Genomic DNA, 17340 nt, shown 5'->3' with positions numbered 1-17340 from the left:
TCTGGTGTCATGGCCTCCAGATAACCAGAGGACCTTTCGGAACAGGAAGTTTTTGTAGGTTTCGGAAAGGCATAAATCAGGAGGCAATTAAATTGAAATGCTTTTTTCATAGGCCTCTTACAAACCCTTTTCTCTTGATCTGGCGAAATGTGTGTGCTGTCTCGCTGTGGAAGTTGTGGACAATATCGAGACGAGACTTGACATAGTCTTGTTCTGCTTCGTGAATGTATAAACCTGTCACGTTCTCAGCCTCCAAAGTTAAACGTTTTAAGTCGACTTTATGCTTAACGTGAACACTTGGGACTCTACACATAGCTAAAGTGGGATCCTAATTACTATGGGCTGTCTCGCCCTGGAGATCGAACTCTAGACCCCTCGATTACGAGGCGACAGCGTTATTTATTTATTATTACCTTCACCTATATCTTCCAATGAAAGAAGGCGTACACAATGATAATAATAATCATTATATATAATCGTATAATCTTTAGTATAAATACAGTTATAAGTAACTATCACATGCTCGTACTTTCAGAATTGACTCTTAATGTTTTTTTGTAAGTCAAAAATGGCATTGAAAAATCTATGGAATGGTAATTAGATAATTTCATTATACGTACATATCACAAATTCTATTAATCGGGCAGCTCTTAAATTTTTTTTAGTTTTTGGAATTTTGGGGTTGAAAATATTTCTACAACGTATTCAAATTTCTTACCTCAAATTAAAGCTTAATTAATATTATTGGAAAAAGTTGACATTTTTTCTGATAAAACTACGCAATTTCGAGTCAATGCAATTAATGTTTCAAATTTTATCCGTTACATTAAAAAAAAAAACATCGAATAATGATATAAATCCACTAAACTCATATGTTTATATAAATCCTCAATCCTTAACTTCACTTCAAACCAAATATCGTTAAAGCCGGTCCACCGGTGCTCGAAATATTGAGTGTTAAAGAGATCAGTACAAGAAAGTAAAGATGACATATTTCAAGATGGCAGCGGGTCAGGTTGAGTCCCAGCATTTCAGGTTAACATATGAGTAGTGTTGTGCAAAATTTGGTGCTGTAATCCGGCGTGTAACGATTTTCTTCGTTCACAGGCCCTACTAACATTCCACCCTCCCTTTGGGACACCCATGGCTGTGTGCGTGTTGCATTGAAACAAAAGAACGGGATTCCACGGTTATAGACTAGGCCTACTATAGATCATTTCAGTTCTTACGGCGGGCGCTCTAGAAGCTGCCAGGGTTAGTGGGGAGCGGGGAAGCGACCAATTCAGCGCGATAAGAAACGCAGCAGCCAGTAGAACAAGGTTCAGGTAGTACTTTTTCCTGCCGCGTCGTGTCTCTCGGCGCCACTGCTGTTGTCTGGTTGGTCTGCGGCGTAATCCCCGCTTCCCACTTCCCCTGCCAGCTTGTAGAGCGCACGCCGTAAGAACTGAAAAGAGCTATAACAGTTTTATTTGTGACGCACAATTATGATATTCGTGAATTAAAAACGACGCTAACTTACTTGTATCCGTACTCCAGATTGTCGCCGCATCCGCCCCATATCCACTCCCGGTGCAGGTCCTTCGGTCGGTTGGCTCTCGAGCACCCGCAGGAAGACAGGAGACCGTCCCTACACGACCTGGAGACCGAGTGGACCACTCCGGCCGCGGCGATGGCATGGGCGAACGCTGCTTCTCGACTCGCTGAAACAAAATGGAAAAATTGCATTCTTTATATTGTAGTATACTGAATTAACATAAATAATAATAATTATCGTACGAGTTACTCGAATCTCATCCTGCATCAAATCTAATGCGCATTCCAATATTCAAAGCCTGGAAACAATTTGCTGCGAATGTAAATGCACACCAAAAAAAATAATACATACATACATACATAAATAAATAAATAAATAAAGGTTAATTTAACACCACAGCGTGTTTATTATATGAATTTAATTTTCGCTACTTTATACAAGAATGGGTATATTTTATAAATTGTATTTTATTGCAGAATAACATTACTCCTACAACAATTGGTTTGTGTTAAAAATTTAAAATTTTGTTACAGAATATCAATACTCTATACAATAATAGGTTTACGTCAAGAATTTCATTACAGAAGGACACTATTTTATACAACAATAGGTTTGTTACGAATTTTAAAATTTATTACAAGATAACGCTATTTTATACAACAATAAGTTTATGTGCACTCCAATATATTCATTCTAATGCACACTAAGGTGATGCGACGCACTTTGACCAAAAGTAGTGCGCATTAGTTTGAAGTGAAAATGGTACTTCATTAATACGGTTCTCCAAAGAGAGCTAGGGATTAAACAAAAAAAAAAAAAACACAGTAAGAAAACTGAATATCTTTATTTTAACACATGTATACATGAACAACCGCATGAAGGGGCAAGGGAGTCATTTTGTCTGTTATTTCCTTGCATCTTCTATTCTCAGTTTTAGTACTTCTTCGTGTTTATTTCCTCTTTTCTTAATCGTTTCTTTTTCTATGTTTTCCAAATATAAGTTTATTTCATTACCAAGTGGCTGGAAGAGGGTTAACTGTAAGGGTGGGCTGGGTGGCTAACAATTATTACCAAATAATATCAGAGTTTCAGGCACATTTAATGTAGCCCGTAGCCTGAATACAATACAAAAATATCATCTTTACTAATAGAACATTTCTATATAGATTTTTTTATGGTTATCGTCGATTTTGAAATTAATATTACATGTAACTAGTGAAGATACACACACGATGAAACATTCATGCCCAGGTTAGGACTGGAAACAGGAGCTTTCTGATGTGAGTCGACCACTGGACGGGCTTGGCCACCTCCGTATTCCCCTCTGGCGGTGCCACTGGATCAAGGAATATCGACCAAGCTCTGTCCCGGGATTTTCTGGAGCAACCGAACGAAAAAAAGTCCACTGCGCATTTAATGATTAGAGGGCTGGGCCAATGAACGAGTGATAGAGGGTGTGAGTGCATGAAGGGGAAAATGCGGCTGCAGCTACCAGCCGTTTGAAGCAGCGCGCACTGTCTTGCTCCATCCGCTCGGTTTCTCCCCTTATCTACCGCTATCCGCGACCTTGCTCCATACATTCCCGAGACAGGGTGTACTCGTCGTGCTAGGACTATCGAAATATATTTCGAGATGAAGTGGAAGCAGTCTTACTGCAGTTTCAAATATTATTATAGTTTTCGGAGCTGCCGCATAGTGTGTGCTAGCCCCTTGGAGTCATGGAGATTGGAAACAGCAATACTTCATGCAGTGATTCAAATTAATTAAACTCCGCCTCTGGAATCTATTGAACAAGGGCGAGCATAACGGGAGAGAAGGGGAGAAAGTGAGTGGGCGGAGCAAAGTAGCGAGTGCTGCTGCAAACGACTGATAGCCTAATAGCTGTAGCCGCGTAGTCCCCTCCATGCACTTGCTTCTCTCGCGCGTTCATTGGCGGAGCCCTCTATAGTCACTACTTGCGCAGAATACTTGTCTTCATTCGCCTGCTCCAGAGTTTCCCGGGACAGAGTGTAACTCCTTGAGAACTGAAAGAGGAGAAGATCGGCGTCTTACTCTTGTGTCGTGAACAGACCTCTCTTCCATTTTGGCGGGAAGTCGTTCAAGGACAGGCGAAACTACTTTTGTTTGTGGTAGCTCATTAACAAGGCAATAACTTCCTTTGATCTTTACAAGTGGAAATAACCACGAAATCTGCAGAAATACAGACAGGATCATTCTGGTTCCTTTCAGCGTGTAGGCACGAAGCTTCAATTTTCCACGCACGATAAAGCACCAATTTGGCAACGTCGCAAAAAACAAGCCTACACCTAGACTGCAAGGGTAGTCAAATGGGGCCTCGAGCCTCGTTTACGAGGCAGAAAATTAAAGAGGAAAAAAAAAGAAGAACGCGAGTGGAAAAGAACACAGCTGTTTTCTCCAGAACCTTCGTTGAATTCTTTTCTTCCTTCTTTCCGTTCAGACAGATTCCATCGCTCTTTGCATATTGCTTCCTTTTACGGGGCCCATTCATACGCGAGCAGGGGTCGACGGTGGATCCATCTTGAACTTGACACGGCAATTTGTCATACCGGAGCGGGACAAATGACTGTCACAAGGTGTGAATCTATTCACTGGTCTCGGGGAAGAATGAAGTGCTTCCGAGTGGGGAGTGGGGGAAAAAAGAAGCTTTCTGCATCTAATAGGTTCTACATGCAGGTTGGTCGTGAGATGCATTAGAGAGATTCACGCTAATGAAGATAAAAAGGGAGGAGCTGGTTTTGTTTGGGAGTTATGGATACATCTTGTACCGGAGGGGTTGTGTATAAGAACACGTCACCTTCCATAGAGATGAAAGGTGGAACAAGTGGATTCCATGTCAGTGCGTCTTGTGTTCGTAGATTCTGGAGTTTACTATAAAACAGACCCAGACTGGGAACATAGGGCGAAATAAATAAATTAGATAGGAAATGACTTATATTATGCTTAAATTCTGATTATGTTACTGTCTGTTTCATTATCTACGTTTTGCTAATACGGCAATAAGCATTAAAATTACACTTTAACGTGTATAGTTATGTACAATCAATAATTATAACCTATCACAAACGAGAACTAATACGAATACTAAAAACGAGTCATTATGTATGAGCGTAAGTAAATGTAAGTTATAAATCTAGTTTTTTTTTATTATTTAAGATAAAATACCTATCACATAGCTCGTAGGAACCCCAATAAGCACCTCCTAGTGATTTCAGATCCTGGATCTTGCTGCAGACAGCACCACTCTACACTCCCACACTTAGTGAAGTTCTCCTTCATCATCTTGACTCTTGAGTAGCCTGCCACAACTTCATCTGTCCTTCAGTATATATATATATATATATATATATATATATATATATATATATAGTTTTTGCGGAGCTGTGCGTAATTTTTACCCACCAGAGGGAAGAAAATTGTTGCCTATCATTTCAAGGCTCGTAATTGCTGATGATACAGGTTAATCGCACGTGGGAAGATTTCAAGCGGCAATAAATTAATCAACACTCGGGGACATGCTCTAGACTGCTCCTTCGCGTTTCCCAGTTTCGATTCAAGAATTCTTAAACTTCATTTGTCGTCGCGGTCAATTGCGATCACGTCAAGACTGGTGCAATCGTGATCACTTGATGAAAAAAAAAGTTTCAAAAGATGGAGGTAGAACAATTGCGAGCAGACTGACTGAATTTTGGTGAAAATAAATAAATTTGGGCCCGTACGCTATCCTTTGTTTTGGCCCTACTGGCATTATTATTATTATTAACAGTTTGTTTATCATGGTATTTTGCTTTCACTAATTGCATGCTCTGTATTAATAACACTTGTAAACTTTAAAATAAAGACACACCTGATTCAAAATTATTAATTAAACTTCGTTTTCGTTTATAAGCGCCACTTGCACTATGCATTTACCTACACAATACTAATACCGCACACGGACCAAAGGAAATTAAACCGACACTACATTACGGTAGCCAGATTGGCCCTGAACCGAGAAACAAGGATGTTGATTTCAACCGTCAACATCCATCTATTTGACTTTCAATTGTTAGCATTCAAAATGTTTACATTCCTTCTTTCACGAAATAAACAAGTAAAAGGAATTGACATGCTTTATTTTGATATCACAATATTGAGGAATCTCAATAATCGATGGTCTTTGTCACTTTAGCGTCTCATATTTGTGTGGCCCCTTGGAATTGTGGTCCCTAGGCTATAACCTGGGATAGCCTAGTCGCAAATCCACCCCTGAGTTTGCGTGAACATTGATGTATTTATCATTGGTAAATTTGGAAATTGACTGTTACTGATTTACCAATTTCGTCTTTAAATAATTTGGGGGATCATGATTTTATAATATCAAGTGAACGGGAAACAAGAGAATGCTGGTGGTAGAACTTTTCAAAATTCATGACGAAGCAAAATTCCGTGGATTCATTTTACGATTAAAATAAAAGAAAGTACTGTTTTGTGAAGTTTGCAAGGAAGGTAATGATAAAAAGTTATTAAGTTTTCTCATCAAAGTGGACCCTTGTTTAATTATTCTGGCTTCTACAACTGGAAACATACTTTATGAAAATTCAAATTAAAATTTGATTATCCCACTTACTCGGACATATCAGACAGTGTTTAGATGTGGCTCTAACTGGAGAAAGACCCAACCATTAAAATTAAAATTTGGAGGCTGCACAGGTGAGACAGTTCCCTCTCAGCGGCATTCATTTCTCACCCGCACTGGTGGGGCCTCCCCGATGGCTCAGTGATAGAGTCGTTGTCTTGTAATCAAGGGGTCCCGGGTTCGATACCCGGTGGAGGCACATAGTGGTTCGGATCTCACTTTAAACTGTAGGTCCAGTCCCGATTAGCATTACTGTACATAAAGTGGACTTAAAATACCAAACCAATCAATCTATCACACGCACTGGTGTGAAAAAATTGGGGGGTAGGGGTTGGGTGTGGTGTGTGTGTGTGGATAAACCACTAGAAGCAATGGCCTAAAAGTGCAATTACGCCAGTTGCATTTGTGCTGTAACGTAACGAAGGCGGAGATAAAGGCGTCTGACTTCGTTAATGAACGAGCTTCGGTTGAAAGTAATAAATGATTTCGCGAAATAACATCTCCTGTGTCCATGTAGCAGGTGACCTTGAGCTATGCGATTGCAATACTAAGAGGATTTCAGCAACCGGCTTGGTGGTCGAGCAACAAACTCTTATTTGGCGACTGTTGATACCCATTTTCTTTCCTTTCCAAGATATCTTCTGCAAAATCCGGACGATAGCCTTGAACCTTGGAGTTAGAAGAATCAAGATTTATTGCTGGAAAAATGTTACATGCACACGTACTACGGAGAGAAGTAGTTTGTCTGTCAACTCGTAATGTCTGCGCATGAGATGGTTACTCATCTGTTCAAGGTATACCTACTAAAGGTTACGCACTATTCGGATAAAACATCACAAGAATTTGAGAGATATGAAAATGAGGAACAATGTGAAGATTCGAAATGCTGTTGGATTGATTGATTGATTTAGTTGGTGTTTTAAGTCCACTTTATGCACAGTGAGGCTTATCGGGACTGGACCTACAGTTTAAAGTGGGATCCAAACCACCTTGTGCCTCCACCAGGAATCGAACCTGGGACCCCTTGATTACAAGGCGACGACGCTACCACTGCGCCATCGGGGAGGCCCTGAAATGCTGTTGGAGTTTTAGATGTAACCACCAACGCTACGGTAGTATTGCAGCTAGACAATTTTAGATTGATTGAGTTGGTGTTTTAAGTCTACTTTATGCACATTAAGGCTAACCGGGACTGGACCTACAGTTTAAACTGGGATCCGAACCCCTTGATTACAAGGCAGACAATTATAGTTTTAATATAGGAGACAAAGTAGAGTGCTGTAGTGAGAGGATTTCGCTCGAGCGCCAAATACTTCGCACGGACGACGCTAGATAGCGTATGGAATTGATATCTTCTTCGCTCGAGCGAATAACGCTCGAAGAGGCAAAACGAGCGGTATGCGCTCGAAGCCCAGTAGCACACGTATAACCGTAATTTGTCTGTGGTAGTGGGCCCTCAAGTATGGATCGTGGAGTGAAACGCGCAGTGAAATTGACACTTAAGTGAACGTAGTCATTGTTTCCACATTAAAAATGTAGGCTGGACCTGCCAAGACGGATATTTTACATATATGTGTGTTGTCACTTTAAAATGATATTCCCTTGTAAGCGCTGGAGAGTGGGAGACGAACGAGTACCAGCGAGCGAGAGTGGTCCCATGTAGTACTCTAGTCATAAGTAACAGGAAAAAATAAACTCACTGATAAGACTTTCTAACCCAAAAATCAGCAACATATTTGCTTACAAACAAAGGCTGTCACATAGCGTTCAGATTGGTGCTTATTATTTACGTTCAATTCTCAGAACTATTCGAACAGTATTGTATTCCGTAAATTAACAATGTCATCAAATTCTCTTTTGATTTCCGGATACCAGCTTCATTAAACAGCCACGACAATTCTATCTCCAGATAACAACATTTATAAATTAAGTGATATGTGTGTATTAACAATGATTCATATTATGAAGAATGTGTACGTGGGACATTTCAGCATCACGATTACAGTTCGAAAATACAGGGATTAAAAAGAATGGACAATCCATACTAAATCGGGACGTCTAGTATCCTTGCAGCAATGATTATAAAACTAAAATTTCCAAATATTGCAGACTTCAGACTTCTGGAACCTGCCTCTCTCCATTCATTTCTGCAAGGACAAAACTGAATTCTTGCAAAACCTGAAACTTAGTCAGTGTTATTTTCGTAAGTCCTCCTTATACGTTTACATCAAAATATTTCATGGTTCGACACGCGCATGCCCCCCTCCCCGATTGATTGATTGATTTAGTTTATTTTACATCCCATTTTTGCCACTTCTAGCTAATCGCGAAGATTGTGTGATAAGATGAGACAGATGAAGGGACAATCACATAGGGACGACCTAATACGAGCCGCACACAAGTCTAGACGCCAGAGCCTCGCTAGTCTGCAACATGCAGTCAAGTGGAAGTGAGGGTCACCCATTACAACCCTGAAACCCTTTGGGCTGCCCACAAATATTCATTCATAAGTATGCACTATGAAATTAATATTTATGTATAGCTAGGATGCAACCGTGAATTCAAGGATGGAAAATAGTAACAACTACTTGCAATGCAACGTGCCACCACTCGTAACTCCAGGGTATGGAGATCCGAATTGGCAACACACCGCTCCTTGCTCCGGCTGGTCAGTTGGGAGCACCAGTTCTCACCCAGGGTTCGGGATTAAGACGATCCACCCTTCCTCCAGGAAGGAAACCACCGAATTGCAACACGTGACAGTAAATAAAATTCCAAATACTTTATAATTAAAACGTCCAAAATCTTTAATCACGAATCGCGCGCGTACATACTGATTCGCACAAGTTAAAAGTTATAATTTGTTGGGTCATGCACGCTCGCAGGCAGTGATAAGCAATTTATTTAACACGATAGTCCGCGCACCGCCTTCACAGTTAATAGCAAGACCTCAACTGCTACCTCAAGCGCGAGGCGCAGCATAACAGATTACAATACAAACTCATAACATAAAATAACACAAGAAAAACTGATAATTTATATAACACATCAATGTTAATTAGCGATAGTAAGCTAAAGTTCAGGTTGGCAACAATTAAAAATGCCAACGTGGAAGTTTTTACATCGCCAAGAACACGAAGCGTGGTTCCCCCACTCCTAACATAAACAGCCAATAGGAATACGATATTTTATTGAAAACGAGGGAGAAATACTTTGCTATAATATTACAATATTAAACTATATAGAAATAACTAAACTGATTTTATCAAATAAATCATATTTGCCCTTGCACATAAAAAAATGATTAAATAAAGATTTAGTTTATAACGAAGATTAATTACTTCAATCTTGTACATTGTTGAACAAAACTCGATATTAAGAAGAGATGTATTTAACTTGTGCTTGAAAAACAATGAAAACGTTGCATATATTATTTGGGATAATTATTAGGCTATAAATTCTGAATAAATGTTTCAAAAATACGCGAATAATATTATAACATAATATAAAACGTAAATATATACATGAATTATAAAAACAATTAAGTATAAATAATTTAATCCAAGTTCTTAACTTGAAAGTATACGAATAAAATAAATGCCAATATACAACTGAAATCTGCCTAACATGGCGGTCGTTACATACTTAGACCATGAACCAGTGGCGGCGATGAGGGGGGCGAGGGGGCAGTTGACCCCCTTCACTTTTCGCCACTTTTGCCCCAGCACTTTGCTAAACATTATCTACAAAGGGAAATATACTGTCTTTGCCCCCCAGTTTTGGCAGTTTGCCCCCCACCCCCGGTTTTGGAACCCAATCGCCGCCACTGCCCTGAACATAAAATCGTAAATGTGTCCTTGAGGCCACGTGTTCGATTCGCAGTAATAGTTTATCAGACCAGATCTCCAATGTACTTGGATGTTCCGACTACGAGACTTCAGTACTGACTTTTCCCTACATCTTCACCGTTACAGTCGGCCGGTCTTTGTATTAATGTTTAATGTTACAAAACATACCACTGAACTTCCTTCCTCTCTGTACAACCTCTTCGTCACGGTTACCGGTTCTCTCCTGTGCTAAATACATCCCTCATTTACCGCGTTTTCATCTTGCTTCTCGTTTTTATGTCTTGTTACTTTCTTGATCTACATTTGTAAGACAAGCGATAGATTTCGCATTGGCCGTTTGATTGAAAGGGCGCCCGAAGCTGCATCATTTCGATGCGTTTCCACAATGACCACCCAAGATGTGGTTGTATTTTCAACGTTGTCCTGCTCAAGGCGCAGTGCCTGAGGGGGCCACCGCACTCCTTCGCCGACATAACAAGTATAAGCTAATTAATTGTCCTCATTCTGATACTAGCCCCCCTTAAAGACGCCGAGCATGTAAGAATTATCGAGGATATAAATCCTTGTACAGTGCTGGAGAAAACAACCTCAAAATTATTGTCTTGGGACAGAGGTCGTAAAAAAGATTTTTTATCGGAATTTACACCGTGTTTTTTTTTGTTTGTTTTGTCGGGAAGTTTAATAGAACATGGATGTTTTTGTGTGCTGGTAGGTTTGTGTAGATGTTTTCCGGGATGAGTTATTTTCCCTTTTGTCAGACAGTTTTGTCTAAATCTTTCTGTGGACGGCTTGTACATGAAAGCTTATGTGCAAGTCGCCTACTTATATAAATATTAGGGCATGTTCTCGAGCACATTCATGGTACACGTTGTAGAGTGAGATGACCCTTGTTGTAGGGATATTGAAAAACACACTGAAAATCAAACACCTCACACAATATATTGTATCTTGATTTTACAATCGCCCGCACTCTGCCTCGAGAATCTGTGTAGCAAGGCCGCGCATAACGGTAGAGAAGTGTAGAAAACGAGTCGGCGGAACAAAACAGTGCGCTCTGCTACAAACAGTTGGATATACAGTGGAACCTTGATAACTCGAACTTGAGAAAGAAAAGAAAAAACGGAGGTATCAAGGATTTCGACTTATCAAGGTTCGAGTTATTGAAGGCCGAAATCGCCGACTTCGAGTTATAGAGGTCTAAAGTTTACTGGCCCTTCTGAACGTCGGCACTACGTATGCCTATAACGTATGTAGCATCATTGTAAGTTAATACGTATACACAGTACGACATACGTAGAAATAAATTTTATTGAACAAAACTTTAGATGCACTACGTACATACGTACAACATTGATTTGGTAAAATATTTGCTACAGTGCTGAATGTACATACATACATGTACAGTATGTACGTACTACAAGTACATACTGAATAAAATCACTTAAGAACAGTAGGCCCTACAATTATGAACGTAATGAATTAGATTGTACGTATTGAACTGTTGATCACCTGACATTGTACGTACGCACCCTACACTTTGACTTATTGAGGTCCGTGTGACTAAAACTTCCGAGTTATACAGGTGATTAGAATTTAACTTCTACTCAGAGATTTTTCATAGTCTACCTTCGAGTTATTGAGCTCGAACAGCATCCCATAAACTGTATAAAAATTCGTCTTATCAAGGTTTTATTCGAGTTGTTGAGGTAAAATATGGAATGTTATGGACAATTCAAGAAGATTACAAAAAATTAAACTTACCAAGGAATTCAAGATGTTGAGGTTCGAGTTATCAAGGTTCCACTGTATTCGGTGCGGAAGTTAAGTTGAGTTGAGTTGATTTGGTGTTTTAAGTCCACTTTATGCACAGTAAGGCAAATCGGGACTGGACCTACAGTTTAAAGTGGGATCCGAACCACTTGTGTCTCCACCGGGTTTCGAACCCGGGACCCCTTGATTGCAAGGCGACGATGCTACCACTGCGGAAAGTTAAGGAAATAAGTTCGAGAAATGGCTCAATTCTGACGATTCTCATCACACCTTTTCCCAGGTTTCCATTTCATTTTTCAAAGTCCACTTTATGCTACGATTGGTTAATACGGAATGGACGTACAGTTTAATTGTTGATTATTGACTTGCTTTACTTTACTTTGCATTTCTGCTACTGCAGCTAATCGCGAAGACGAAGATGAGTAATAAGAAGGACACCCGTGGCCATGCTATGATTCAAACAAGGAATCCCTGGCAGATTAAAATTGGATCCGAACCACTGTATGCCTGAACCGGGAATCAAACCCAGGACCCTTTGTTAACAACGTGGGAGCCAAAGTATATTTTAAGTCCATTTTATGCCCGGGTAGTCTAATCAGAACGGGACCTACAGTTTAAAATGGGATCCGAACCACTATATGCCTCCAGCGGTGATTGAACCCGGACTCCTTCATCACAGTGTGAGAACCAATGTTCGTTTTAAGTCCAATCTAACCGTGAACGGACCTACAGTTTAAGGATCAGAAACACTGTGCAATAGTCTTCACCGGGCATAGTACCCGGGATCCCCTGATAACGGGGCGACAGTGTTATATATACACCATCTGAGAGTCCCTATAGGAACTTGTATACAAGTCTATTTCCATCCATTTATTTCCTTTAGTACACCTTGAATCTGCATGCGTAAATAGTGAATTTGAGGACATAACGAACCTAGTTACACATGCTAGTGACTCATTCTCACAACCACCTCATTATGAACGTGGTTAGTGAGAAGAAAAAGAACAATAAGTCATCCACGGTCTCTCACTGTTTCCCCACCCCGCAACACCGATACGATGGTCTTACACACGCAACAACCCTTGTCGGGTACTGCCACGACTATATCGTGTTCTTTCACCGCTAGGCTGGTTACCCGACACCAACTGGAGTGGATGTGTCGCGAAGGGAGCACATCGGCGGCGCTTCACACATCCGTTCGTCCCATCAGCCCGAATTAATCAGCCGTTGATTGAATCTTTCGCCGGAACATTGAAACCAGGAGGGGTTGTTTTTCAATATATCGGTCGTGGGAGAGGGATCCAGCAAGGGGATGAAGAGGGTCGTCGGTGAAATGAAGAAAAAGGGTCCTCGCAAAGACCCGATGAGTTCAAATAAATCCTGGCGGTTGCGCTCCGACCAGCAGATTCCAGTACAAATCACTCCAGCTATTTATTGGGTTAAGAACGCCCCCTCTGGAGGAAAATCACGAATAGATTCTGGAAGGGGATTGAAGATAATTTAACTAAGTGAACGGAACTGCTTAGTATACATATATCTTACCAGCGTAATCCTCCCCTTTCATCCATTAGCGAGAGGAGATCCTTTTTGGTTTCCGGTTCAACGGCCGGATTTTGGAAAACTGACGAACTTCTGGATAAGTTTAACTTTGCGGAAGCTTTATCTTCTTCCGAACGAGTTCCAAAACGGAGCTGGAAAGAGGCTGGGGAGACTGTGAAGCGAAATTAATACGGATCGAAGACTTCCCAGACAACCCCCTCCTCTTTTACCGCATTCGTCGATGATACGTAAATGCAGAATGAAACACCCTTTGGTGAGGAATAGGCTACCATGGTCGTTGTCATGTTATAAGTAGGGCCCGGTCAGTTATGTACTTAAAATATCTAAAATATGCATGCGAATATGTCCATAATATGCAAATAAATATGTACTTTACAAAACACCTTACCTTTCTTGAATGTTTTCTTTCAGTTACAGCAAAAACACTACATGTAAACACATACTTGCTCTTTTTTCAGCTCAAATGATTTAGCACGTAATAAATGTAAAAGTTGTAGTTCTAAATTCTTTCACACATTCTTGTATATCCGACATTGCTGTTTTGTAAATGAAAGAAAAATTATATTCCTTGCAGATCATGATTGCACTTGATTAGATCATGATATCTCGAATTTTCAACCTTGAAACTCATGTTTTCGGCAATAATATTTTTATACTCGGAAAAAAACTCGTCCTATTTCACAAGATACAATTGGACAATATTTTAAGGTTACGTTATCTGACGTGTCAAGTTCAAGATCATCTATATACTATCCATAGCATTGTTGTAGTCAGTGGCGGCGATTGGGTTCCAAAACCGGGGGGCAAGGTGCAAAACTGGGGGGGGGGGTCAAAGAGAGTATAGATAAGGTTTAGCATAGTGCGGGGGAAAAGGTGGCGAAAAGTAGGGGGGCAACTGCTACCCCTCGCTTCCCCTAATCGCCGCCACTGATTGTAGTTTCTCTCTCAAAAAGAGTATACTTGATGAGTGTTCCCACGAGGACGACGAAAGAAGTCTTATCCCCTTGTTTTGTAAAAGAAAGTGGAGAATAAACAGCAATGATGGAATGTCTTTCATTAAGAAGACAAGGAAGTCCAACGGACAGACATAAAATACAATTTTAGTAGTGGCTCTATAATACGCAAAAAGTTTACATGATTCATACGTGTATGTGCATTTGAATGTGTAATAGCCATTTTTTTAAAAAATATGCATATGCAAAATTCATAACCATCCGGGTCCTAGTTACAATATTGGTTTGGTAGTCACTCATCTAGGTTTCACAGGACTACGATTTTCACGACTTTGCACAATATATACCCAGTCTTACCATAAATACTATTGCAAACGTCTGACGTATACCATCCAACAAGTGCAAAAAATAGAGCTGTGAGCTGGCTTCCACCCCGAGTCATTGTGAGTGTGGCTATGAAAGAGCAAGCACGTACCTACAGCTGTCAACTTGGAATGGGGATATTACGACATCTGTGTCGCTGTGATCGCATTACACAAGGTTGGGAAATCAGCCAGTGAAATTTTCCAGACCTTAAAAAAGTTGAAAATCAGTCGATTGTTTGTGGACCGGACCATCCAAGGTCGTCCTCGTACTTTGCGGACCCCAGCAGTGCAGAAAGCAGTGGCTGTACGTCAGGGGCGGCGCCAGAAATTTTCGACCGGTTGGTCAGAAGCTCCATATTGATCGATATGGGTGGGCACTAAAAATGTAAGACCATATTATAGTATATATATGTATGTAAGACGTATATATCTCCTTCTCTCTTACACTCCCGATTTTGCTCTTACTTCTTTTCCCTTTCCTTTTCTTGTTTTCCTCTTTATACGTACTGGTATCACGTTCTTTTATAACTCTGAATAATTGATAAACCTGTGAAATAACGAAAGAAGTATGAACAAAATTTACAGAGGTACGATTATGTATAAATATAATAATAATAATAAATGACACGTGGCGCAACAGCCCGTGAGGGCCAGGGCCTACCTACCGACTGCCGGTCTCACTTGCACCTGGATGTGGGAAATCATCCAACCAGTTACGTGGTGACGTGTGGTCAGCACGACGAACCCTCAGTCGTTTTGTAGGTTTTCATGACAGGGTTACGCTCACGCTACTCATTCGTAGCACCCCAATTTCCTCACGATGGTGGATGGCCACCGGTCCCATGCACAGGCCGAAATCTCAGGAGAAAAGTTGTTACGTTTGCCCTCAGGAGACTCGAACCTGCGCGCGTCCCATATTCGGAGCCCAAATCATGACGCCGCGGAAAAGGTCCCAACGATAGACAAGTACTTGCTATGCACGAGACAGCAAGTCGTTGTCAACGGTTTCGAAGGCACTATAGCTCTTTTCAGTTCTTACGGCGGCCGGTTCTAGTTCTGCCAAGGGAAGTGGGGAGCGGGGATTACGCAACAGACCAACCAGACAACAGCAGTGGCGCCGAGAGACACGACGTGGCCGGAAAAAGCACTACGTGAAACTCGTTCTACTGGCCCCTACGTTTCTTATCGCGCTGGATTGGTCGCTTCCCCGCTCCCCACTTCCCCTGCCAGCTTCTAGAGCGCCCGCCGTAAGAACTGAAAATAGTTATAACCAATCGCATTTGTAACATTGGCAAATCTTTCGGAAGGGTGAAACATATGCATTACTGCCGAAACGCATGCGCAAATGTGATTGATCTCGATAGCTTCAACACACAATACGTCTTCTACTGGTCATTAGCCATTTTGCGACACTGGCGATCCTGGTGGAGCATCGGCTAAGCAGAATAAGTCCGCTAAGTGGGAATAAAGCTTTTCTATCATAAATAGTAACGTTATAATAAGTGCGTAAAGTTGCACCATTCATTTTGAATTACCCTGCGTGTGGGAGGTGTGTGTGTGTGTGTGTGTGTGTGTGTGTGTGTATTATATATATATATATATATATATATATATAACACATTGCAAAGCTTGTGACGAATGAAATAGCTTGTGATAAAATATAAAATAAATATCTACACTGTTTGGAAAGCATCGAAGAAAATCGAAATGTCTCCACTAGTTGGAAAACCTATAACGTGTCGGAGTGGCCAGTGCAGCTACGTCGCTAAGGGTTCGAATCCCGGCCTGGGAATGGGTGTTCTTTGCGATTGTCTCTTGATCGATTCTATTATATCATCCTCATCTTTGCGATTAGCCAGAAGTGGCAGAAATGCGAAGTATAATGAAGCAAACCAATCAATAGTTGTATGATAGACAGTGGAACGTAACTAAAAAGAAATATGCTGATTTCGGTTTTGTTAAATACACTCCTCTGAAGAGCTCTATTTGGAATAAGATCGATATATCTCCGAATCAGGCATATTCGTAAGAATACATTATTTCTTCTCTCTTGTAAATTTGATAAATTTGAGTTACGTCCCTCTGGTTCTCACACGACGGATTGAAATGTATGCACAAGTTGGAAAGCTTGTCATGAATGAACTCGAAATGTCTCCACTAGCTGTAAAGCTCCCGGTGAAAGAAATTGAAAATCTCCACTCGTTGATAAACTTCTTATGAAATAACTCGAAATATCTCCACTATTTGCAAAGTTCCTAATAAAAGAAACAAAACTTATCCAAGAGTTGCAAACTCAAATTTCTTCCACTAGCTAATGAATGCAGGCAGCTCTAGTTAGAATGCCTCTAAAGAACGAACTCAAATACACCTTCCTTTGCATTGCGTGCAATAAAAGATGCTGAAACTTCCTGCAACGCTTACAGTGGATTTGGCAGTAAAATCCCACGACTTGCGAAATAAAGTATCCTCATTGAACAGGAACTTAGCAAAACATCCCAAGTTTTTTATTCACCCGTCCTCATTGGATATATCCTATTTTACTACTGCTTTCTTCTCCACCTCCCTTCCTTTCAATTTGTTCCGTTTTCTTTAGCAAACAAAAGAGAGAGGCGGCAATTACGGACAGAATTCGAGAGGGACGAAAAAGGAATATTCAAATCATCCCCTTAGCTTT

At 40.7% G+C, this 17340-nt stretch overlaps 1 protein-coding gene across 3 annotated transcripts in view; it reads right to left on the bottom strand.

The window, feature by feature from the left end:
- The window catches only part of LOC145995247 (protein Wnt-5b-like), a 966808-nt gene that overhangs the window by 209585 nt on the left and 739883 nt on the right, over nt 1-17340 (bottom strand). For all 3 annotated transcript variants that reach the window (XM_083131817.1, XM_083131826.1, XM_083131834.1), the window contains one exon: nt 1520-1700. In XM_083131817.1, coding sequence (XP_082987943.1) covers nt 1520-1700 — 181 coding nt within the window. The remainder of the gene's footprint in view (nt 1-1519; nt 1701-17340) is intronic.

Source organism: Lepisma saccharinum, chromosome 1 (genome assembly GCF_977018435.1).
Source record: "Lepisma saccharinum chromosome 1, izLepSacc3.1, whole genome shotgun sequence".
NCBI classification, from domain to species: Eukaryota; Metazoa; Arthropoda; class Insecta; order Zygentoma; family Lepismatidae; genus Lepisma; species Lepisma saccharinum.
The sequence above is the reverse complement of the archived record's forward strand: the minus strand, read 5'-3'. Positions and strand labels throughout refer to the sequence as shown.